The sequence below is a fragment of the Alligator mississippiensis genome, chromosome 4 (assembly GCF_030867095.1).
Source record: "Alligator mississippiensis isolate rAllMis1 chromosome 4, rAllMis1, whole genome shotgun sequence".
NCBI lineage: Eukaryota > Metazoa > Chordata > Crocodylia > Alligatoridae > Alligator > Alligator mississippiensis.
In genome coordinates, this window is record NC_081827.1 from 153,029,076 (window position 1) to 153,053,218 (window position 24,143).

Genomic DNA, 24,143 nt, shown 5'->3' on the forward strand with positions numbered 1-24,143 from the left:
GGTTACTGTGCATTTATTTAGTTCTTGTATAATCAAGCACTAAATAAATGCCCATAACTGGAGTTACTTTGTGCACTGTGCTGGTGAATGCCTTTTTAGTGATGCTACGGTGCAGTAGCCTAATAATACTGCACAGTAGCATATTAATACTATTTGTGTTGTGACACACTACTGCACAGAATTATTCGGCTACTGCACAGTTAGCATCTCGTGTAGACATGCCCAGTGAAAGTAACAGTATGGAAAAGGATCAGACTGTGCCAATGGGAAGCCACAACCTGCTCATGTAAGTGTGGAAAGTGTATATGCAGAATGAGATGTAGTGGGTTGTAGGGCTTGCATAAGTGGGGAGTTACAGATGTGTGGGGGTTAGTGATGGGGAGGCCCTGTAGGCTGCAGTCTGGCCCCAAGGTCTGTTGCTCCCACTGTACCAAAGGCTTGTGTTCTGTCCATTCTAATCTGCAACGTATCACCATCTCTCTGACATCTGAATCAAAGTTATGAAGCTCCCAGCTGCAGCATGAACAAGAGCCTTCATTTTTGCTTCCACAAGCTCAGGCATGTGTCAGTATGTGGCACCAATAAGCCAAACTCTGGCAATACCCTGTGGTGGGGCTTAGTTCATTCCACACTGAGGAAGTGGTAGGGAAAAGTAATTGGCCTGTCTGACACAGGATGACAACCTGCCAGATTCCAAGCTCCCAACACAGTACTCCATCAGAGGCATGGGAGGTAGATTCAAAGATGGGAAGCCACCGCACTGATGTAAGTATCCTTGATTTCTTCTTTTAAACCAGGGGTGGGCAAAATATGGCCTGTAGGCTGGATTTGGCCTACGGAGGGACTTTTTCCAGCCCGTGACAGGTCCCTTGGTCCTGCCTAACCCAGGCATCATCCAGCCTGTGGTCCATCTTGCCAGCCCCAGGTGCGCAGCAGAACTGGGGCATCTCCGTAGCTGAACAGTATTTCTAGGCAGCCCAGGTGGCAGTGGTTCCTTTCAGCTGCTGCCGCCACTGGCTGTCACCACTGGACCCAGCCATATGGTACTGGCAGGGATCCATGGGCACAGCCCTGGCCTAGGCCTGGCCCGCTCCATGCCTACCTTGGACCTGCCTCAATTGGAGTGGACTACCTCCGAAGCAGCTAGGACCTGCATGCTCAGCCCTGTTCCAGGCTCTAACTATGTTCACTCTGGACCAGCCCGCCCATGATGAATGGCAGTGGCTGGACAGAAGCTGCTGCTGGGCGCGGATGAAAAGCTGCCACCTGTCCCTCACCGCTGCTGGGCCCTTCTTGCTGCAGCCACCCAGAGCCCATGCCTGGGCTGCCCTATGGCTCTTTTCTGGCACCATCACAAGCACCACCTCGGCTGCCCAGCACGGCAGCAGTGGCAGCGGAGATGAGCCACAGGGCAGCCCAAGTGTGGGGTCTGGGCGGCTGTAGCAAGAAGGGCCCAGCAGCAGCAAGGGGGATGTAGCTGCTTTTCCCCACGCCCAGCAGCCGCTTCTCTCTAGCCACTGCTGCTGCTGTCCCTACTCAGCATGGGTAAGCGGTTGGCAACAGGCATGGAGCAGGCCAGGGCAGAGCTGTGCATGTGGGTCCCAGCTGGTCCGTGTCTGGAATGGGTGTGGGGCAGGCCAAGGCTGGGACCATGGCTGTGTGCTCAGCTGCTGCTGGGTGCTGGTGGCAGTGGCAGCGTGGAGCTGCAGGGTATGTGGGCTCTGGGCTGTTGCAGGGGAGGGGAGGGCGTTGCTGACTGGCCTGTGACAGTTCCCCAGAACTGCCTATGTGGCCTGGGGGCCCAAATATTGCCCACCTCTGATCTAAATGATACCTTATTTAAAGAGCGTGAAGCCCTGCAACTGGCCACCAGGGTCTTTTCTGCCATGAGTGAATCTGGGACTTTATAAAGGGAGCTCCTGTGCTGGGTATGTTGACAATCAGTGTATATAAATGGGCAAAGGAAAGGGTTGGGCACTTTAAGATGAACAGGCCTTATCTTACCAAGAATATTTTTGAAAGGAAATTGCTTTTTATTTATTCCCTTTTCAGGTGACAAGCTGAAAAGCTCTCTCCTTGTGTCAATGGGGAAGGTGGCTGTGCAGAATGAGATGTATTGGGTTGTGTGCAATGCAAGAGTTTAACTTTCATTACAAAGAAACCCCAACAACTTTGTTCTATATTTGGAAGGCCATGGTCTGTGCTTCCTGTCAAAGACCTGATGTCATTAGTGTGAAAAAGGATAAGATGGCAAGGGCTTTTTTCTAATCTGGTACGTATTTGCAAGTTTAAGGGGTGGTTGCCCCGCTATCTCTTCTCTATATACTAGAATACCCAACAAGGGAACTTCTGAAGTTTATGATGAACATAGAAAGGATCAGGATTAACAACGCTGCTCTTTTAATATGCTCTCCTAGGCACTGGAGCTGCTGCTGCTTATCAAAGATCAAAAGGCCATAGCAGAGAAGCTAAATAAACTCTTTACATCAGTGTTTACTGCAGAAGACACTGGGGACATTCCCATGCCAGATCAATCCTTTCTAGCAAGTGGGTCTGAATAATTGGACCAGAATGAAGTGACAACAGAGGAAGTTTTAGAGCAAATCAAAAAACTAAATACTAAGTCACTAGGACTGAATGGCATTTGTCCCAGAGTTCTGAAGGAACTCAAAGGTAAAATTGAAGAACTGCTGGCAATAGTATGTAAACTTTCATTACAAATGACCTCTGTGCCAGAGGACTGGCAGGTTGCCAACATAACATACATCTTCAAAAAGCGCTCCAGAGGTGATGCTGGGAACTAGACACCAGTGAGTCTCCCTTCCATCCCTGGCAAGTTGGTGGAATCAATAATAAAGAATAAAACCAGCAGTCACATGGACAAATATGATCTGCTAGGGAAGAGCCAACATGGTTTTTGTAAACAGAAATTCTTCCTCACAAATCTGCTGGAGTTCTTTGAGGGTGTTAACAAGCATATGGATAAGGGGGATCCAGCTGATGCAATGTATTTGGACTTTCAAAAAGTATTCAACACTAAACCTCATTAAAAGTATTCAGCACTAACCTCGTTAAAAACTTTAAAAAAAACCGCATGGTCATGGGATTGGAGGGAAAGTTATTTTATGGACTGACAGCTGGTTAAAAGACAGGAAGCAATGGTAGAGCTAACTGGTCACTTTTCAGGATGGAGGAAGGTCAAAAGTGGAGTCCCACAGGGATCTGTGCTGGGCCCTATTTTGATCAATATTTTCATCAATGACCTGGAAATGGAGGTGCACACTGAAATCTTCAGGTTTGCAGATGATGCCAAATTATTCCCAAGCTGATGGAGGGGAGCTGCAGAAAGATCTCACCAAGCTAACTGAGCAGGAGAAAAATGACAGATGAACTTCATTGTTGACAAATGCAAGGTAATACATCTGGGGGGAAAATAACATCAACTAGGCATACACAATGCTGGGTTATGAAACAGCTGTTATGATTCAGGAAAGAGACCTTGGAATCAATGTAGATAGTTCTCTGAAAATAGCTCAATATGCAGTGGTGACCAAGAAAGCCAAGATGGATATTCAAAGCAAAATGGAGAACACCATTGTGCCATTACACAAATAAATGTTGTGCCCACATCTTGAATACGGTGTGTTGTTCTGGTCTCCACATCTTTAAAACGATGTAGTAGGATTTGAGAAGGCACAGAGAAGGGCAATCAAAAAAATTAGGGGCATGGAGCAGTTGCCATACCAGGAGATACTAAAAAAGGCTAGGAGTTTTCGATTTGGGAAGGAGAAGGCTGAGGGGATAGTAGAGATCTGTAAAATCATGAAGGGTGTAGACCGAGTGAACAGGGACTGTTGTTCACCAAGTCCCAGAATACTAGAACTAGACGGCATCTGTTGAAATTAGTAGGTGACAGGTTTAAAATTAACAAGAGAAAGTACTTATTTATGCACCACATAGTTAACTTGTGGAATTCACTGCCACAGGAGGTGGTGGATATAAACGGCATAGCCAGGTTCAAAAAGGCACTAGATGAATGGATGATAGATCTAGTAATGGCTATTAAACAGAATGGATGGAGATGTTTCCTTTGGCATCTCTAAACCAATAAATGGTGGATGCCAGGGAGGGTATTGAATAGGGGATATATCATTTTAGCGATATCTGATTCAGTGTTCTCCATCTATCGCATGCACTTGTGCCACTGTCAGAAACAGAATACTGGGATAGGTAGATCCCTAATTTGACTCAGTAGGGCACTTCTTATGTTCTTATGTTTCTAAGGCATGTTAGTCTGGAGATATAGGTAGAGAGCACTGAATTCCCCACCCCGTCTTTCCCAATGCAAAGTGAAGACTAGTTATGAGCGAGACTTTGGGCACTCAGAGAAGGTGCTGATTTTTGAGGCTTATTCTGCCAAGAACAGGAATGATGGATGTGGCTGTGCAGTGTGCACCTGGCTGGCTTCAGTGCAGCTCTCACATTCCTGTCACAAGTGTTTGGGGACAGGCTACAAGGGGAGGAGGATGCCTTTGGGAACGCAGAGCTCCACCTGTAGGGTACCAGGCTTGAAGGCCTAGCTGGGGTAGTTTCTGCTCACCTTCGTTTCCTTGCGTGATAAATATTCTTCTGATGGATAATATTTTAAGAGATGGATGTCCTCAAAGGGGCTGTACTGATAAAAGCTGAGAGCTGGGCTGCCTTCCCAGGAAAGGAAGGATGGAGGGCAGGGGACATTGGCCTGAGATTTGAGTGATACTGGTTTAGTTCCCTGCTCTGCCAAAGACTTGGCCTTTGGCGAGTTGCTTTTTTGCTCTGTGCCTCAGGTCCACATCTCTGAAACTTTGCATTGGTGAGAATAAAGCATTCCTACATGCCGGGAGCTCAGATACTGTGGTGATGGGGCCAGATGAGTATCTACCAGAGATCAAATCTTTTCTCAGGACTGAGGCTTTCAGTGGTTTACTGAACTCAGCAGTTTCACAGCATCTTTTAGACCAGAGTCCTGGCATTTGGCAAGCCACGCAGCCTTCCAGTGGAACAGGTCACTATTATCATCTCCATTTTGTAGAAACATTCTCTGAGATCCAGAGAAACTCAACAACTCATAAAGTTTGCATGCTGAATCATTGTCAGAAAATCCTGGCTTCTATTCTCACTCTAACCACATTCCTTCCCAGAGCTGGGATAGAAAATGGGTGTCTGGTCCCTACTCTCTAGGAAACATTCCCTCACAGCGTCTTAGTAGGCGTCTCTACACAAGATATTTATTACGGAGTTGCTTAATTAGCTCCACAGTAAACATCACAGCATCTACACATTAGGCTGCAGGAGACTAATAAGCTCTGCAGCAGAGTAGTACTTGTAAATACAAGTACTATCCTGCTGAAGTTTTTTCATTTGCAGCAGTGCAAATGTAGATGCTGACCCAGCTGGCTGGGGCACAAGGGTTCCTTTGTGGAATGTCTTCCACACTAACAGGTTAGCCTATGGGTCACCAAAGCTGTATCTCTGGCAGTAAGCCAATCATTGCTGCCATAGACGCAGAGATCAAAGTAATAAAGGGCAGATCTATATGTTCATTTTTGCTACTGCACATTAAATGTAGTACCTCTAATGTGAGGTACTAACTAAATGCACATTTGGCTGCCCTAATGCACAGTAGCAAAAGCGCACACTTTTTTTAGTGACACTTAATGTGCAGTAGCCTAATTTTACTGCGCATTAGCATATTAGCACAGTTTTTGCCATGATGTTCTAATGCACAGTAAAATAGACTACTGCACATTAAAGCACACACGTAGATGCGCCCAAAGAGAAGTGAGGTAAAACGCAGCAATGAAGGAATATCAACACCTACATCACCTGAGCCTGCAAGCAGTAGACCACCGAAAATGCCAAATGATACTGTGCTACCTTCATCACACCAGCTTTTAGCTTTGGTCCAATTCAGATGGTAAGTAATATTTCTGGGCTGGTTAGAATATCATCATTAACAAACATGGGTAGCAGTTTATGGGGTCAAGAAGTGGGATATGGGTATTGTTACTTGTTACAATTAATTGAATCCATCAGAGAGCAAAACTTCCTTTCTGGCTCCTTGGAAGGGCCTGTCCTAGCTGATGGTCACAGTAAGACTTTGCCCCTGGTTTCAGCCACAGGAGGTCACTGAACGTGGGAAGGAAAGAAAGGAGGTAGGCAGGGCTTCATAGGACATCCTAGTTTGCACATTCAACAAGGAAAAGGCAAAAGGAGCACTGGGGCTAGAGAAAGAGAGCTATGGACTCTTGCACTTTACTTGAATTTGGACCTTGTTCACTAGGTCCATTCTTAATTAAAATTTCCATCCCCATCAGCTAACACCATGCCAGAACTTGGCCCAGGATTCTTAGGAAGGAAAGTTACCTGCTGATCTGGCTACAGCTCTGACTTTAGCTCAGTCTGTTTCTTCACTAACTAACATGAGAAGTACATATGCCAGTCAGCTTGATGCAGATCCCTGTAAAGACATGATGGCCCTCCTCTGAGATGCACCCTTCTAGCTGATACTCTGAGCTCTGTCTCTGGGGATTAAATTGTGTGCTGTGCCCTGAGAGCTGCCGAAGGAGGCAAGATGGACCTGACCTCTACAACCAGAGGATCAAAATGAATTCTGAAACTCCTGGTACCCCTGATGTGGATGGACAAGCAAGCTATTCCCTTCCCTCCCACTCTGACACCCTTTTGCCCAAGACTCCCCACAGAAATGGCAGAGCCCCAGTGTCTCAATCTGAGCATATGGAAAACATGTGACTAGTTTTTATTTCTAAGATGTACTGCAGTTATTCTTTGATCCAGACTTCACAGCCATACCACCATCCCTACACTTCAGCTAGTGAAAGAGGCACCTTTGAGTGCTTCCTGGTTCCTCCCTCTCTGCTGAGATTCACCAGGCTATTGGAAGCTCACTAGGAAACTGGCTTGTTTAATCTAGCCATAACTTAGGCACTACTTTTCTTCTTTTCCTGGATAGTTGTCAGTGCTGCAAACAAAGCCTTGGTAGCATTTCTGCTTGAAGCAGCAACAGCAGCAGTGTAAATCTAGAGCAAATATGCTATACTCAGCTAGGTTTATACCAGGACTATCCAACTTCAGAGCAGTTGGTGGCTCCATGCTGCACCAGGTACAGCTCCAAGGCTGCACACTGCACAGGTTTCCTGGAACCCCAACCACACAGGCAGTGAACCGAACCCCCCCCATGTAGGCAGCAAGAGTTACCTCTCCCACCATGTGGGTGGCATGTAGGCAGTGCAAACTCCCCCTCACTGCACCACATGAATAGTGTGAGCTTCCTTCTCATCGCTGCGTGGGTCATTTGAGCTCCCCTGCTGCCACCCCCCCCGCCCCCGCTGCATTGCCCCAGAGACCCTGGCTGCTGTAGCAGCAGAAGCAATGGGGAAAGTGGTACTTTGGCAGAAGCCTGTGGGCTGGATATAGCCTGATTTGCCTGGACAGGCCTGATTTGCACCAACATAGGTAAGAACAGAGTTAGCTCTTGGGGTGTCTTTTCTATGTTGCAAAACATGTGCCACTATGGATGTTACCTTGGCACCCTGTGAACAGCCTACCTGGAACAGAAATGGTGTGGGGGTCTATTAGTACAATGCAAAACTCTTGGTTCAAATCCCAGGCAAGCCTTCCTGTGGAGGTGAATTCTGTGTCCCTTTCAAATGTATAAAAGCAAGCATCAAACCACCCAATAAACCATTTCGTCTGCAAGAAAGTGGGAGAATTCAGAGCCCAGCTAAAGAGACATGAGCCCTTACAACTACCTCTGATTTCAGTCCAGCTTAGAAAAGCTCATATTTATTCCTAATATTGCTCCAAACCCCAATGAAATCCAGACTGCCAGTCAGAAATCAGTACAGATAAATATGCCCTCAGTTATATGGTGGCTCTTAGTGGATTTTGGTCCTGTTCCTTACTGTGGAGGCCTATTTCCTAGAGTGCATCTTGATGCTACCATTAATCACAGTAGAGTGGCATGCTTATAAATAGAGCTGGACCCAACCCAAATAGGGAGCAGAAGTGAGTCTGTCACCCATCCCCTGTTGGTCACCTTAGGCATTTTTATACATGTAAGTGCCGCAGCGCCAGGCGCTCTGAAAAGCACCGGGTGCTGTGACGTATGCAGTTATATAAGCAGCAAAATGCATGCCAGCACTGAGAAAATGGTGGTGGCGTGCTTTTGAACTAAAACACCTTGGAGGTGCTTTAGATCAAAAGCGTACTGCTGCTATTTTCTGTGTGTTGACGTGCATTTCAGCATTTATACAACTACACGTGGCGCAGAGCAGTTCGCCTCTGCTCGCGTGCAGAGCAGACTTGTTTAATCTAGTGGTATCTAAAATGACACTTCTGTGTCTGTGCAAACACTGCCAGTCTCAGGAGCAGTGGCAAGGGAGAAGTACCCTCCTGCAATGCTGAAACATCCCTTGCCCTTCCGCTTGCGACACTACATTTATTAGATCAAGTAACAAAAATGCTAATGTGTCTACAGAGGAGGAAAAAAATCAGTTCTGTCCAGGACACTGAACTCCATTCAGGCCTCCAGAAGCAAAGTGTGCTAGGAGCGGCCAACCCTTTCCGGCCCCTAATAGCTGGAACAGGCTATCACATTACAACTGGCTCATTCATTCAGCATGAAACATGGGACTGGCCTCTCCTCAGCTCAGGGTCACTGGAAGAAGAAACAAGTCATATGACCCAGGGAGCTTGCCTGGCAAGTGCTGCAAAGCTCAACAAGTCACCAGAAAGGAGGCAGACAAGTGGGCAGCACTAAGAAAACATGTTTCACTTTTATTTTCTTGAGCATAAACAAACAGGGAGTGGGAAGCACCCCAGTCTGCCCAAGCAAGGGAGAGAGAGAAGCAGCATCACAGGAATGCACTGAGCTGACTCTGGAACAGCTTTAAACATTCATCTCTCTCTGTTCTGAGCTGGCCGACATGCTGGTGAATCTCAGGCTTTGGGCACTTGCAGCCAGGCTGCAACAGGCCTCCTTGGAACAGTCTGTATGAATTTCTGTCCCATGGCCTGGACCATCCCTGCTTCAGCTATTACCTGAAAAGGATAGGAGAGGCAGCTGCATGGGGCATCTCAGAGGGGGTGCATCTCAGAGGGCTGAAGGATAGGTGGCTCCCAGTTACAGGAGTAATGCTGACGCGAATCCAGCAAGCCCCCTCAAATATTGCTCTGTGCCTCACCTGGAAAGCCTGCATCACCACAAGTTGACTGAAGATGGATTCCACCTTCACTTGCTCCCTAGTTTTCCTTCCTCTCCCTGAAACTATATACCATCTAAGCCAGCCTCTATATACTGATTTAGAGTGGACTTTGCCTCTGTATGCCATCTAAGCCAGCCTCTCTTGGTCTACAAATTAGAGGGGAAAGCTTTGCTTTGTTTGCTGTGCCAGTGTCAGGTTTTAACTGGCTGGGCATGCCCAGTTACACCCCTGCCCCCCCCACACCTGCCACTAATATGAACAGCCCTGGGAACCTCAGTCTTAAGGGATGTGCTAGAGGCCAACTCACTGTCTCTGCTAGAAGGGGATGGTCGGTGGCTGAGTTTCATCACTATCGCTCTGCTTCCAGTAGTGTAGGAGGGGAACTAATACTTTAGCTTTAATCTCCATGCAGCTCATTCACATATTTGTTTGGTTTAAGCATATCCTGCCCCTCCTCCCTCCACACATGCAGTCCTATAACAGTACTTACAGTTTTCTGAATGAAAGTCAGGCACAAATTGCTCATCGCTGTCTGGAACCTGAGCTGTATGGGTGGGTGGATGGGTGGAGGAAGTATGGAAAGAGAGGGAGAAGAGAATTAGATTTGGCACTTCTTATGCTGTAATTAAACAGTAAGGCAGAAATGAGTCTATGCATGTAAGATCTGAACTTTCTGCCAGGAGGCATTTTAGAGACCAGGGCTGGTTTCCCTCAGGGATTAAAAACACTTTGATGCAATTCTTCCCTCCCCCACAGATTCACCCATTAACAGACTATCAGTTTCTTTCCCTCTTTTCTTGGAAGTCAAGATGACAACTACATGTTATATGCACTAACTAGGGTTCATTATTTCCTCATATACACAAGACACAGAAAGCTGGGTACATTCATTATAGCAAGAATAGTTACCGATTGATAAACCCAAGTTAGAAATGATACCGCTATATCAAGGTACTGAGAGAAGTAGGAATCAGCCATGTCTTTGTACAGAAGTAGCCTCAGCAATTACTCCAGATAAAACAGACAGCTTGGCACTGGTAGACGAAGATTCATTTGGTCAGTCACAAAAAGGAGGAGGAACATTTCACAAGAGAAAGAGTTGAAATGTTGTTATTGCTGTATTGGTGCAGGAAATGTATGAGGGGCAAGGATTTTTTTATATCTTTTATTGGACTAACAGTATGGTGGGGAGAGAAGTCTGAGAAGCTTTCAGGAAGGAAGTACCCGTCTTTGGGTTGGGGAAAGAAGCAAACATAGGCTAAGCTAAATGACAGAAAAAAAGGCTTGTGTTTAACTCCACATAACCGAAAGCAGTCACTTAAGGAATGGGAAATGGCAAACTCCCACATGTCTAGACAAAGAGCTACCATGTTTGTAGCTATGGATGCTGGGAAAATATAAGCCTTCACAGGAGGAAAATGCCCAGCGGGCATACAGAACAGCCAAAAGAATAAGGCGGCATGCATATCCTACCACGTGGACAGCTGAAAGTGAGTAGGCCCAGCCAAACTGGTTTCACAAATACAAATAGGGGCTTTTGTCCGTCATGTGATGAGTTGGTTACATGTTCCCCTTGTTCTAGATTTGGTTGTTGGCAGGAGCACAAGGCCAGTGCTGTGGTTACTGAGTGAGTTCTGACTATATTAAATGCAAATATTTTTTGAAGCCACTAGCTGCAAACAGCCTGGCAGTGTGGACTTCAGTCTTAGGCATCATAGCAAAAAAAAGTTCAATTAAAAGAGTGACAGTGTTGAGTCAGACAGCATCCCTGGCAATCAGGCTGAACTGCATCATCTCACTATTTCCTGATGGCCCTTTCCAGTCCCATGGCCACCTGTTGTTTTTGTTCTTAACTCAGACTGTGAGCTCCTTAAAGCAGGAACTGTCCCCCTGTTCTGTGTTTTTTAGCACCTATCACAGTCAAGCCCTTGTCCATGACTGGGCTGCCTAAGCATCACTGCAAGAAAAACAATGAACAACAGAATAGAGTAAAACAGGTACAGTAAAGGAACAAGAACTATGCTGCACCACTTAATGAGTAAAGCTGACACTGCAAGTTTTGTGGGTGTGCCTTAGAAAGGCTATTCCAGCCACATACATTAATATTAATGGTGTCCATAATGCCACAGGCAAGTACTTCCTCAGCGCAGAAATGAGTCACAAGCATGCACCCTGCAAGTTGCTAGTTTCTTCAGTTCCACAGAATAGCCAATGAGGGATTTTCCCCTCCTGTTCTTCCTTGTCTTTCAGGAAGGGCTTTAATCAACACCTGCCCTCCCCCAGCCTCCTGCCTTGAGCCATCAGAGAAGGTACAATTTATTCTGACTTTCTAATTGTAGATATAACTGTACCCTTCTTTGGGCTATTGATGCTCACTTTCCTTCTGTCGTAGCACTGTCACCAAGTCTGCCACTCAGACAGGCTGCCTTCATCCCAGATAGGCTTGTGGTTAAATAACTCATGGAACAAGGTTTCCAATACAGCTTTTCCTTCCACAGCAAAAACACCTGGCCTTCTTTGGGGATGCTCAATAGTCCTGTCATCCAGTAACAGAACAGAGACTGAGCAAGTGATACAGGGACATTGTTTTAGTTCCAGCATAGCATTTTTGCTGCTCAGAAACTGGCCCTTAGACCAATACACAGGGAACTCTTCTCCAAGCACTCAGAGCAGACGTGGCTTTGAGATTTCAGCACTAATGCACTTTGAGTTGCATTGCCCTCCACCATCTAACTTCCTTAAAATATTTGCCTAGCTCTGTATGAAGAACCCTTCTCTGAGCCCCACCTCTCTAATCAGAAGAATACATCTCCTATTTTCACATGAAAATCTTTAAAAACTAGCACTTGTCCAGGAAGCCTCCAGTCACTTCCTGCATTTTCTTGTTCACCTTTCCAGTGTGTCCAACCATGTCTAGGTAGTGCTCAACCTTTTCATCCAGTGGGCTGGATGGGCAGTGCCTGATTCCCACACAGGCCATATCTGGCTGGTGAATCTAAACTGGCACCTGGGGTAGATGTAGTGGGGCCCCATCCAGCCACATGGAGGAAAGCAGGGGGGCAATCTGGCCCTGATCTGGCCATGCAGGCAAGGGGCCTTAACTGGGTGCCAACCTGACCCTGCAGGGGGGAGGGAAGAGGGCATGACCCAGCCCCAATCCAGCCCCAAGGAGGACTGGGTGAGGGGAGTGTGGCCCAACCCTATAGGACGAAGGGGGCATGGCCCAGTCCCAATCTAGCCGTGCAGGGAGAGAGCCATGGCCTGGCTGTGAACCACCACCTGGGGCTTGAGATTTTGGCAGTGGGGAGGGGTAGCAGTATTAACTGCCATTGCTCCCCTGCTGCCAAATTTCCCAACCCATGGGGAACCCTGCAGATCAGATGCCAAAGCTCTGCAGGCTGCATTTGGTCTGCAGGTCAGAGGTTGAGCACCCCTGGTCTAGACAACCTGGAACCTTTGTTATGCCACCCATACCTGCTCTGTTTCCCCACTGTGGCTGTGCACTGTGCCTTGTGCAACATGGGAAATGTTCAAAACAGCTGACTAACAACAAGGCCAATGGTCAAAAAGTACAATCAATAGGTAAGAAATGCAAATCCAAACAGAATAATAGAAAAGTAGATATCAGGAAGTCATATAGTCTAACCCCTGCTCAAGATCATCCCTCACTAAACCATATTAGACAATTGTTTGTCTAACCTATTCCTAAAACTGCCTGAACAACCCTCTGGCACAACTACAGGCACAATGCCTGAAAACATCAAAAACAACCTAAATTGCCACAGGCAAGTCAGTGTTATGACACTCTAAAGACCAGAAGTAGTTTGTTAAAATACCCTAAAGAGACTCAAGGAAGAGGATCACACCCCACCCACAATCTCCCCACAGTCTGACCACAGGGTAAAATTTATTTTTGATCTCAAATATGGTGACTGCTCTTACTTGGAACAAAGGAGCTAGACCTAACTAGGGCCCCTGGATGTCCCAGCAGGAATAAGGACACATGGCAGTCAAAGCCCCCAACCTTGACTATAGCCAACACCTAAAGAGAAAATTTTCTGTAAACTTATGTTTCCATTTCTGGCTCCCCAGAGCTCTTTAGGGCTAGGGACAGACATTACACATAAACTGGTTTAAGTGATCAGAAACTGGTTTAAACCTGTAACAGAACAAATGTTCAGTGCACATAAACCAGTTTGAAAATGGCTGAAACCGGTTTGAGGTAAACCTGGCTGAATGTAGTTATTAGACTTAACTGATTTGGGTCAAACCAGTTTATGCAATGTCTGTCCCAGATCCCTTCCTGGTTTAAGTTAAACCAGACTCCCATAGATTACCAGCACACTCTCTGGACTGGGCGGGGCTCCCTGCTCCACAGCAGAGCTGCCCCCTCCCCTCTGCTCCCTGGCCAGCCTGTAGGACTGTGATATAGGAATGTTAGAGCCAAGATTAAAGATTTGTTAAGGACACTATCTGTGGTCCTGCCCAAGTCTTGGCAGTCTTTATAATGCAAATGAACATTTAGAAAAAATTACAGAATCATTGCAAGCTGTTCTATAATCAGCAGTTTAGCCTTTCAAACTAGAATTCACTAACTCAATTTTCTTTGCAGCAGGACACATTTCAGACTGTCTATATTTCTACTTACTTGTCTGTAATATACTCTTTTAACAGGGAGTCAAGGATTTCTTAGGGTGATATCTTGTATTGGACTAACTGAATAGCTGGGATAGAATTAGACAAGCTTTTGAATGCAAAATAGTCTTCAGCATGTCTTTTTACAGTAAAACCTCACTGATTTAAATCAATCGGGAGACTCACTCAGAATTAAGGACATTTACAAATGAGCAAGAAAAAAAAAGGAGTGTGTGGGGGGGGAGTGGAGAATCAACAAGTTCTGCTACTTTATTTTGGCAATTGTAGCTTATTTTTAATTTGTGTATGATGCCATTGAATGTTTTGTGAGAGCCGCAAAGCCTCGAGCAAGAGCAGTGGAAAACTTTCTCTGTTTTTAAATTCTCTGTTGTGAAACAGGGAATGTGAACAGCCAGCTTGCAGTTAACAAAAGCACATGCTAGTGAGGTTCTGCTGTACTCACTCTGTGAGGACACAGAGCCTAATTTATAAAGCTAATACAAATTACTACTACTTTTCTATTTGTACATAGCATCTGTAAGCCAGAACAACCCAGGGCTAGTGATGTCTACCTATAGCTGCTTTCAGGGGAGGAGGGAAACTCACATTTGAATTTTATAGATCTCAGGGCAGCTAATATTCTCACACCTTGGTGAGGGCAAAGGTATATAAAAAATAAGATAAAAGTTGAAATATAGGACCTGGTACACTGGGGCAAATTCTAGTTTTTAGATAGCTGTGAGTTTTGACCTAACAACCAATTACAGCCTCTCACAGATTAACAAATTAATCTGAGAGACAGGTAGGGAGGGAGATAGAGAGGGCATCCACTCTAATTTGGTCAGAAGTTAATGGAAAAAAAACCTGACAGCAAAAGACACAGTTCCATTAATCTCTGCCAAGCCAGGCTGGAGACACAAAATTCAGGGACTGAGAATCTTGTTTACAAAGTTTTTCATTTAGGTGGATGTGGAGCTTGGAGACTCCAGGTCCTGCTGGCTGTGGAACAGTAAGATGTAGCCCAGTGTTTGCCAGCAGCATGTTGTGTAAGAGATCTAGTGTTCACCTTTCCAGCTAATTATGAAATTTGCTAACTCTGATAGTTTTGGGGAAATCATTTTGTTCTTTTTTTCTGGGCAACTCCACAATCCAACATTCTAGACTATAAATCCTCTAAAGTGAAAACATTTAAAGGGTCCTCTATATCAGCATTTCCCAACCGATGTACTGTGACACACTGGTGTGCCATCGGACATGTCCAGGTGCGCTGTGGAATCATGGGGGGGCATGGCTTCCAGGGAATGTTGCTACAGCCAGTGCCACCACCACCACCCTGTGCTGCCAGTGCACTGATACCGTCTTCCTCCTGCTCCATGATCAGCCATTGTGCTGTGGGATGGAAGAGGCTAGGTAAGTGTGCCATGGGATGGAAAAGGTGGGGAAATGCTGCTCTATATCACAGCAGAGACTGTGCAAGATCTGGCCTGTAATAACTTGCATTTTTTGGTGTTAAACACCATTAGGTTCAGGCTCAGGAAATGGGCGGACGAGAACCTGATGGAGTTTAACACTGAAAAATGCAAGGTTCTCCACCTTGGGAAGAAAAACCTGCAGCATCCTTATAGGCTTGGTAGTGCTACGCTGGCTAGCACTACAGATAAAAGGGACTTGGGGGTCATGATTGACCACAAGATGAACATGTGCCTTCAATGTGATGCTACAGCTAGTAAAGCGAGCAAAATGCTGGCTTGCATCCATAGATGTTTCTCAAGCAAATCCTGGGACGTCATTCTCCCCTTGTACTTGGCCTTGGTGAGGCCGTAGCTGGAGTACTGCGTCCAGTTTTGGGCTCCACAATTCAAAAAGGACATGGAGAAGCTTGAAAGAGTCCAGAGAAGAGCCACGCGCATGATCAGAGGTCAGGAAAACAGACCTTATGATGACAGGCTAAGAGTTATGGGACTCTTCAGCCTGGAAATTGCAGGATCAGGGGCGACCTGATGGCCACCTATAAGTTTATCAGGGGTGACCACCAGTATCTGGGGGAACATTTGTTCACCAGAGCGCCCCAAGGGATGACAAGGTCAAATGGTTATAAACTCCTGCAATACCATTTCAGGCTGGACATAAGGAAGAGCTTCTTTACTGTCCAAGCCCCGAAGGTCTGGAATAGCCTGCCATCAGAGGTGGTTCAAGCACCTACTCTGAACGCCTTCAAGAAAAAATTGGATGTTTATCTTGCTGGGATCCTGTGACCCCTGCTGACTTCCTGCACCTGGGGCAGGGGGCTGAACTTGATGATCTTCCAAGGTCCCTTCCAGCTGTAATGTCTATGAAATCTGTGCAACTGAGAAACAGCTGCATCTGCCACACTACTTCTGTAAGAACTGGATCTACCACTGCTAAACAGAAATGCATAACTTGGAGTGCTGTTCCTCCTCCTCCCCCCAGACCAGGGAAAAAGTACATGGCTCTATACTGTCTGCAACAGGTACATGGGTAGACTTTTTTGGCGTGTGGAGGTGAACAACTTTGTGTAAGGACTGGTTAGAGAAACTCTCTGAGACAAACTGCCCTCCTGGTATACAGCAATAAAACTAGTGACAAGGAACATAGGGACCAGAGAAAAGAAAGCTCCAGTCTGCCAGAAGAATGTCCATTCCAGCCTGAACCTTGATGGTGGGGGCTGACAGAGGTACTGATAGAGATGCTTGTTTAAGGGAAGTCAAGAGCACATCTCCCTCCCTGGGGACTTACAGAGGACCAATGTGGTTTGCCACTGGAGGTCACTCTTGTTGCACAGGGATACAGCTAAGAGCATATTTTTGCTGTAACTTTCAAAGACCAACTTGGAAAAGGTGGTTTAAGCCTGACTGCCCCTCAGTGCAGCAAGACAGGCAACTGATGGATGCAGGGAGAGTCTGTGGCAGCAAGTACAAAAGCAAGATGCTAATCATACTGATTTGGGAGGGAGTTTCCTTTGTTACAGAATTTTTGTAATCCTTCACAGAAAGCATGGTGTCCTGCTTCAGGCACATCTTACTGACCACCCTTTCACAAGGAGAAGTAATGGTCTAAAAAACATCTGGGACACATTGTAACTGTGACTGCATTTGCTATTGCTCCCATGGGTCTAGCACCTGTAAGAGACACCAGCAGAGGGCCAGCTCCAGGTACAACTTTCCCTGTGCTCACAGTTCCATCACTGCTACCTGCAACAGTCGAAGTCATCAGAGTAAGAGTGGGTAAACTTAGGTGAAAAATAAGGATGATGTAAATGATGGAATGAGCTACACTTCCCCCTGAAGGACACGAGAACAAGTTTCATATGGGTGACATAACCAAGAACAGGCAACTTGAACAGTTAATGGAAATTTAAGTTGAACATCAGAAAACACTTTTTTAGAGCCCAGAATTGCCTCTAAACTAAGCGACAACAATGGCATCAGGGCAATCACCAATTATGCTCCAGTAAGCACTTATTCTTGATTTTACCCTACACTACACAGACTTAGCCTCTGTCCCCTCCGAGACAAATCTGCCCTTGCACAAAGTTGGATCACTAGTGTAGCAGGTGCAGTTACAGTGGTAGCAGAGAGTGTGTTCATAAGAGAGATGACAAAGGACAGTCAAAGTTTGTCTTGTGGAGAACACAGACCATCAGCCTCAGTACACACAGCATAGGCTGAACTAGAGAAAAAAAAAAAGTGTTTGCTGCTGCTCTTGTTTTAATGAGATCTTGTAGAGATTTTGTACAGCAGGAAAATCAAGTACTAGATGAGAGCATCTGTCTCCAAAACCTCATGTAAACTGGTGCTAAAAACAGGTTGGCAGCTAATGGAGAATGGATAAAACTGTTTTCAGCTGCACTGCAGAGGAAGCCTGGTCACTCTCACAGTCTCTTGGCTCTGAAGGACAGAGACAACACAGGCCACCTGGCTGATGAGACAGGGGAACCAGGATGGGCAGCAAGCTACATCCACTGGGGGACAGCCAGTCATCTGAAACAGGACAAAGTACTACAAAAATCCATTTTGGGGGATAACCCTGTGCTACACCAGGGTAAAGGTCTAGACTGAAGGCAATAAAGCTCCTCCACTGTTATTTTAAATCAGGGCTGTCCAACTGGTGGCTGAGTGATTAAAATGTGGCCCATTGCTCCCTCTCTTGCTGCTGTGTGGTTGGGGAATGCTGGAGGATGTGTGTGCTGCTGGTGCAGTCTGCACAAGGGGGAAGGGGGCACATATGCTGGACAGTCCACTTTTAAGTAATCTGCATAGCAATAAATGGAATCAAAGAGAAGAAAGGAAAATGTACCAAATTCAAAGAATGAACAATCTTTTCAAGATATCTGTCATCTGAAGTGGCATTTGTGGGAGGCACAGGTGCTCAGGCAGCGGGCTCTGCCCGAGTCCCTTTGTTACCCTGTGTTGCTATTTAATTTCTGCAATGATAACCCGAGTTTGGAAGTCTCAGCTACTGTGTCTATTCTATATTATTTTAAGAAAACACCATGCCCAGGTGCATGTCCCAAGCTGCTGACAGTCTAACTCAGAAAAACAGTACAAAAAGCACTGGGCTGTATCCTCCTGCTTATAAAACTAGCAGCGTATCTTGTCTGGGAATAGGAATAGCAGGGACAGGGCTGGACTGGGAGTCTAAGGCTTGGTGGCTTACAAGGTTTGCAGATGGTCTGTTTGTAAATATTTATAGAACTCATGTCCCAAAGTCAAACTTGTCAGTCTTGCTTTTAAGAAAATTATCATTTTCCAAATTCATTCTCTCTCTCACACACACTATTGCAACAGTCAAAGAAATTTGCTTCCATCTCTCCCTCTTCCAAAAGTACCAGCTGTGCTTTCAGGAGAGCTGGGAACCCTAAACAGGCTTTTTATAGTTTCTCTCCAGGTTTATTTTAGTCACTTAGAATGCATACATCAACACTTGCCCCATTTTATCCCCCGCAGCACTTAGAAATTTCAGAGCATTATAGCCAATACTTTGAGACCAGTGGCTAATAAGGAAGAACACTAGCTCCCCCTCCTCACACACTGGTTCTAAAAATGGAGGAGTCAAAACAGATAACTAAGGAAAACACAGAAACTTTTCTCTAGTGAAATTTTTGCACTTTTAAATTGAGTCACTTAAAAAAAAAAAAAGCTTTCCTTCAAAATTAGTTATATAGTTGCTTACTGGAGACACACACCTTTGCACTAATATGCTCCAATTCAGACCAAAAGCAATCTGTAAGAGAATTTCAAAGGTTTCTAAGTCTGCTTAGAAGACAACCATATGCAGAGACTGATGTTTTATACCAGTGCAACTGAGAAACTGGGCCCCATTCTGCAAAAAGCTGCAGAATTAAACCACTTGCAGAACAAGTTTGTCACATACTTTTTATTTTTTTAATTTTGTGCACAGCTGGGTGTTTGGCACTAACTCATTCCTGACTTCATATTTACAAGTTGCTTCCTTCCTGCAGTTTTTTCCTTTCCACATATAGTAAATGCAGAAGCAACAGAAATAAAAGGAGCTGGATTTCTAAACTGCCTGAGATTGAGGCACATAATATCCAGAGTACCATATTTCAAGGTTTCACTTTTGGTTTTTAGTTACCCATATTTCTTAGATATCTGTGGGTTTTCTTCTCAACTGTTCAAAGATATCAATAGATTTCCATCATCTAGATCTGTGACAGATGCCAGTAGATCAATCGACATGTATAAGCATTAGACCATTCTGGATTGCAAGGCTTACTAATAAAGAATATGAACTGCCAGTGAATACAAAAAAAGGCAAATAGAAGTGTCTGCTTAAGAAGGGAACTCTCCCTAGTAAAACCAGGAAAATGGGGCAATGAGCCTTTAACAGAATTTCTTTCCAGTTACAATTTTATCATGCCTAAAAAAGCAGCTAAGAAGCCACTTCTCCCTTATACAAAGAATCTGAGCATCAGAACCTGGATCGTAATAGCGGCATTGCCTTTTATGAGATTAAGGACTAGACTCTAATTAAACTCTTCGAGGTAGATAAAAATTCTTGCTGTTTGATATAACTGCATCTTTAGAAAATAACATCTCACTTTTTAAACTAAATATTTTTGTTATGACTGGGTGTTTTTTACAATGCAGACAGTCTGTCTCTAACTACGAAGCTCCAGATTTCTTTTTAGTTTATGCTGGAACATTGCACATATGAACTGTAGTGGGAATGGGAAGTCCACAAGGTTTTGAATACTTCAGGTAACTGCAAGAGTTTTTTTCAGCGGGCTTTTCCATGACCTCGTAAAGCCAGTCCCCTTTCCTCAGTGAGTTCTCTTAGTTCTCCTTTATATGGTGTATATTATTGATTCTTTTTTAATACTGGAGAAATAGAAATGGTTTTTTTTCACCTATTCCTGTTCCCCTCAAATCCAGGTTTCCCCAATGCGCTCTGAGCGTTCAGTAAATACAACCCAATAGCTCTGCATTTCTATCCAAAGACCTCATAGAGTTATACAAAACTTAAGTTACATGGGTGAGTTAGGTCTGTATTATTATTATTATTATTAAACTAGGGAAGTGCAGAGCAGGGGAATGTAGTTATGTGGTTATAGCATGATACCAGGTGCCAAAAGAAAGAGATTTCAGTACTGGATGTGAGATCTTGAGCAAGGCACAGAGCTGTTCCATGCCTGAGTGTCCCCATATTTAAAACGGGTTGTGAAACATACCTCAGAGCTGTCATAAGGATCATTTTATTGCTGCTGGTAAATCATTTCGAAATCCCTAAATAAAAGGACTAGGGCAGAGCAAAGTATTAATATTTATTAACTGGCAAGCGGAGAAATTGGGGCTCAGCAAGGTGCAAGGGCACTCCCCAAACCAATAGCAGAGCCGGTGAAAATCCCAAACTTTTTACTTTGCACTCTAGCACTATACTAGGCAGTTCTGTGCGATTGCCTTCCAGTAACTCCATAGCTGGGGGAAAATAATTTCTTCTCCTCCAGTAATTGTCTAATGGGAGGTAGGCTTTTCTTCAGTGACAACTCTTATTGGACCAACTGTGTAGTTGGGAGGGATCCTAGACAAGCTTTTGGGCACAAGGTACCCTTCCTCAGGGCTGGGTTAATGACAGGTTATTTACCTCTATCCATGCCTGAGAGATAGACATAGAACACCATAGTGGGAAGGGTGGCTATTACTAATGTGAACATTTGATAAGAGATTCTCTGCAAGCTCTTTGGACTTTACTATAATGAAATTTAAAATATTTACAGGCAATCAGAAGGCCTAACATAAAATCCACCAGACTCCAAGTGTGGTCTCTACTTACTAAGTCTTCTTACAAACACCTCTTTTACTTAAAGTTAAAGAATCTCATTCTTAATTCATTCTGAGTGTGCACGAAAGCCATTAATATGAAGGGACTTCAAGCAAACCATCCTTGTTTTCCTGGCAGCATGAAAAGGGACAGGAATTCTAATCCTGGACTGGCCTCCAGACATTGTTTTGCATCCACAGAAGCCTACATTCCCAAAGGCTCTCCTGATCAAAGACTTTTAATTTGGGTTTGAAATAGGAAAAAAAAAATATATTTTTTTTAATAATAAAAGCCCATTTATATGACTAAATTTGCAATTTACTGCTAAAATGTCACACTTCAGTGGGATTATTTCTTCTTCTTCTCATAGAATTAGAGGGAAGATGGCCGTTTGGATTATCAGACCCTTAAATACTTGTTTAACATCAATAGCATGTTGAGCACCTTTGGAGGAGGAGGAGTTTCTCTTCTTCTATTAAAGTAAAACACTCTAAAACCAACATTTTAACTCTTTCAGAGAATGGGCCACTGGTAGCACTGCAGTTAAAGCCAGTGCAATAGATCACTCTCCATTAGTTGAAGTTTGAATTAATTGGGCTCACTGGGATTTGATCATTTTCCTTCAATGTTACAGTCAAAAGGCAAAACAATTTAGAAATCCACACCGAACACACTGTTTAGAGAGGCCAAGAAGCTCCAGGACAAATCGTCAGAGAACTACTTTCTTTGAATTAGGAAGAGGAGTTCCCCCCCAAAATTAAAGGTAGTGGTTCAGTGTTTATTTAAGACATCATCAGTGTTTTGGCAACTAACAAATCCAAGTGAGAAATTAACCCCAATCCCAGCTGTTGCCAGTAGATGCTGCAAGTGAAAATTTTAACAGAGAAAATGGCCAAGAGCCAAGCACCATTCATAAGCAAATAGCCAGCACAATAGTGTGATTCATAATCCCCGATTTACACAAGCCCAGAGGTTGGCAAGGCTGGAAAAAAAAATATTTAAGGTTTAGAACTGGGCAAACAAAGTGAGGGAAGAACAGGACAAATGTCAGGGACAACCAAGGGGAGAAGAAGAGCAGCACAAGCGAGGCGGGGAAGCTTACCTTCGGTCAGCCAAGTCTCCTGCAGCTGGCTCAGATCCTGGAAGAGGTCTGCAAGACAAAAGTACGAGGGTCCCTTACTGGAGTCTGGATGCGCCGGGGCTGGACTGGGTGGGAGCACTGGGAGAGATGGGAAAGGAGCCCGGCGGGGGAGGGTCCGTGTGGCCCCGTCCCGTCCCTCCCCACCCCCACCCCCGCCTCCTCCCCGCAGCCCCCGGCGCGGCTGCCTTTACCTTCCGAGTCCTGCGGGGGAGGTAAGCCTGGGTCCATGGGTCTTCTCCTGGCGCCCGTCAGGGTCCCATTGCCGAGCGGTTTCTGGGGAGGGGGGGAAGCACAAACGCGCTTGGGACAGTCCCGCCAGGACGGGGCCCGGGGCTGGGCACAGCCGCCTCCCCGCCATGGGCTCTACTCACGTGTGTGAAAGTGTAAGGCACTTGCTGGTCCAAGTATCCTTTCATCCTCCCGTCCATGCGTCAGCTGCTCGTGGGCATGGGGGGTCCCGCGGGCGGGCGGGCGGGCGGGCGCGCAGAGGGAGCCCCGCAGGGGCGGGAGGGGGCACTGGGCTGCACCTGCCCCAGCCCCGCGCCCCGGCCTGGCCCTGGCGGGCTCCCCGCGGCTGTGAGGACCGAGCGCGGGCTCACGCTGCCAGTGCCGGACTCGTGCGCGGGGCCGGGGCCGGGGCCGGGGCCGCTCCGCCGGGGAAACTTCCAGGCAGGAGCCCCTGCCCCGCTCTCTCACCTGGCGCGGGCGCCTCACAGCCGCTCAGCCCTTGGGGCTCCGCATGCAGGAGCAGCGGGCCCTGCCCCGGCCCGCTCCCAGGGAACAGGCTGGCTCTCCCGGCGGCTCAGGCAGTCGGGTGCCCGGGGGCAGCCTCCCATTGGTGCATTTCCTCTTTCACAGGCTCAGCTTTCTCGCTCCTTTGTTTCATTGACTTTGTGAATGAAGCCAGGGGCTGGGGCACGCCCGCCAATCAGGGCGCCGCTGGGCCCTCACCCCGCCAGTAGGGGGCGTGACTTCGGCCGGGAGGGCCAATCACAGCGCCGCGCTCTGGCATTCATTCAAGGCCAGGGCTCCCATTCATAAAAAAAAACAACCTCCCGAAGTTCATTCATGAAGGTCTGCGAGGCGACCAGAGCTGCGCCGGGAAGTGCGCGTGATAGGGCGGGCCCGCCGGCATTTACACACGGGCAGGACTGTCACCCGCGAAGGGGTGATCTCAAAGCGGCTTTGCACACTTCGCTCGCTGGGCAGGACTGGTTTTTACTCACGATTCCGTGACACTTGCACACCTCACTCATGCTTCCGGGGTTGTGCCAGCCGGTGAAAGCCCTGGCTCCTGATGCCAGTTTCATATGCTTTATATGTAAGGCAAAACATGTATAATAATAATAATCATAGCAATAATAATAGCAATAAAAATAATGATAAAATAATAATAATAATAGCAATAATAGTAACAATGATAAAATAATAGTGATAATGATAAAATAATAATAGCAATAATAGTAATAATAATGATAAAATACAAGTGATCATGACAAAATAATAATAATAATAATAGCAATAATAATGATAAAACAATAGTGATCATGATAAAATAATAATAGCAATGATAATAGTAATAATAATAGCAATAGTAATAATGATAAAATAATAATAATAATGTTAATAGTGATAATGATAACATAATAATAGCAATAATAGTAATAATAATAGTAATAACAGTAATACTAATAATACTAAGCCAGGCCCCGAATCCTCCCCATCCCAAGAGATAACTGCCTCCATGAGCAGCCAGTGGTTGTGTGATACTGTGGAGCAATACACTTTAGTTAGTCTGC

At 45.7% G+C, this 24,143-nt stretch overlaps 1 protein-coding gene across 2 annotated transcripts in view; it reads right to left on the minus strand.

The window, feature by feature from the left end:
- Positions 1-23,249, minus strand: part of ETV4 (ETS variant transcription factor 4) — a 42,875-nt gene extending 19,626 nt beyond the window's left edge. Inside the window, exons 1-4 of one of the 2 annotated variants that reach the window (XM_006266366.4) lie at positions 22,716-23,249; positions 22,536-22,617; positions 22,306-22,353; positions 9,757-9,810 (exon numbers count right to left, since the gene is read on the minus strand). In XM_006266366.4, the coding sequence (XP_006266428.1) occupies positions 9,757-9,810; positions 22,306-22,353; positions 22,536-22,617; positions 22,716-22,772 (241 nt within the window). In that variant the 5' untranslated portion in view covers positions 22,773-23,249. The remainder of the gene's footprint in view (positions 1-9,756; positions 9,811-22,305; positions 22,354-22,535; positions 22,618-22,715) is intronic. The other variant, XM_014609183.3, reaches the window with a different exon arrangement.
- Between the last annotated feature and the right edge of the window lie 894 nt (positions 23,250-24,143).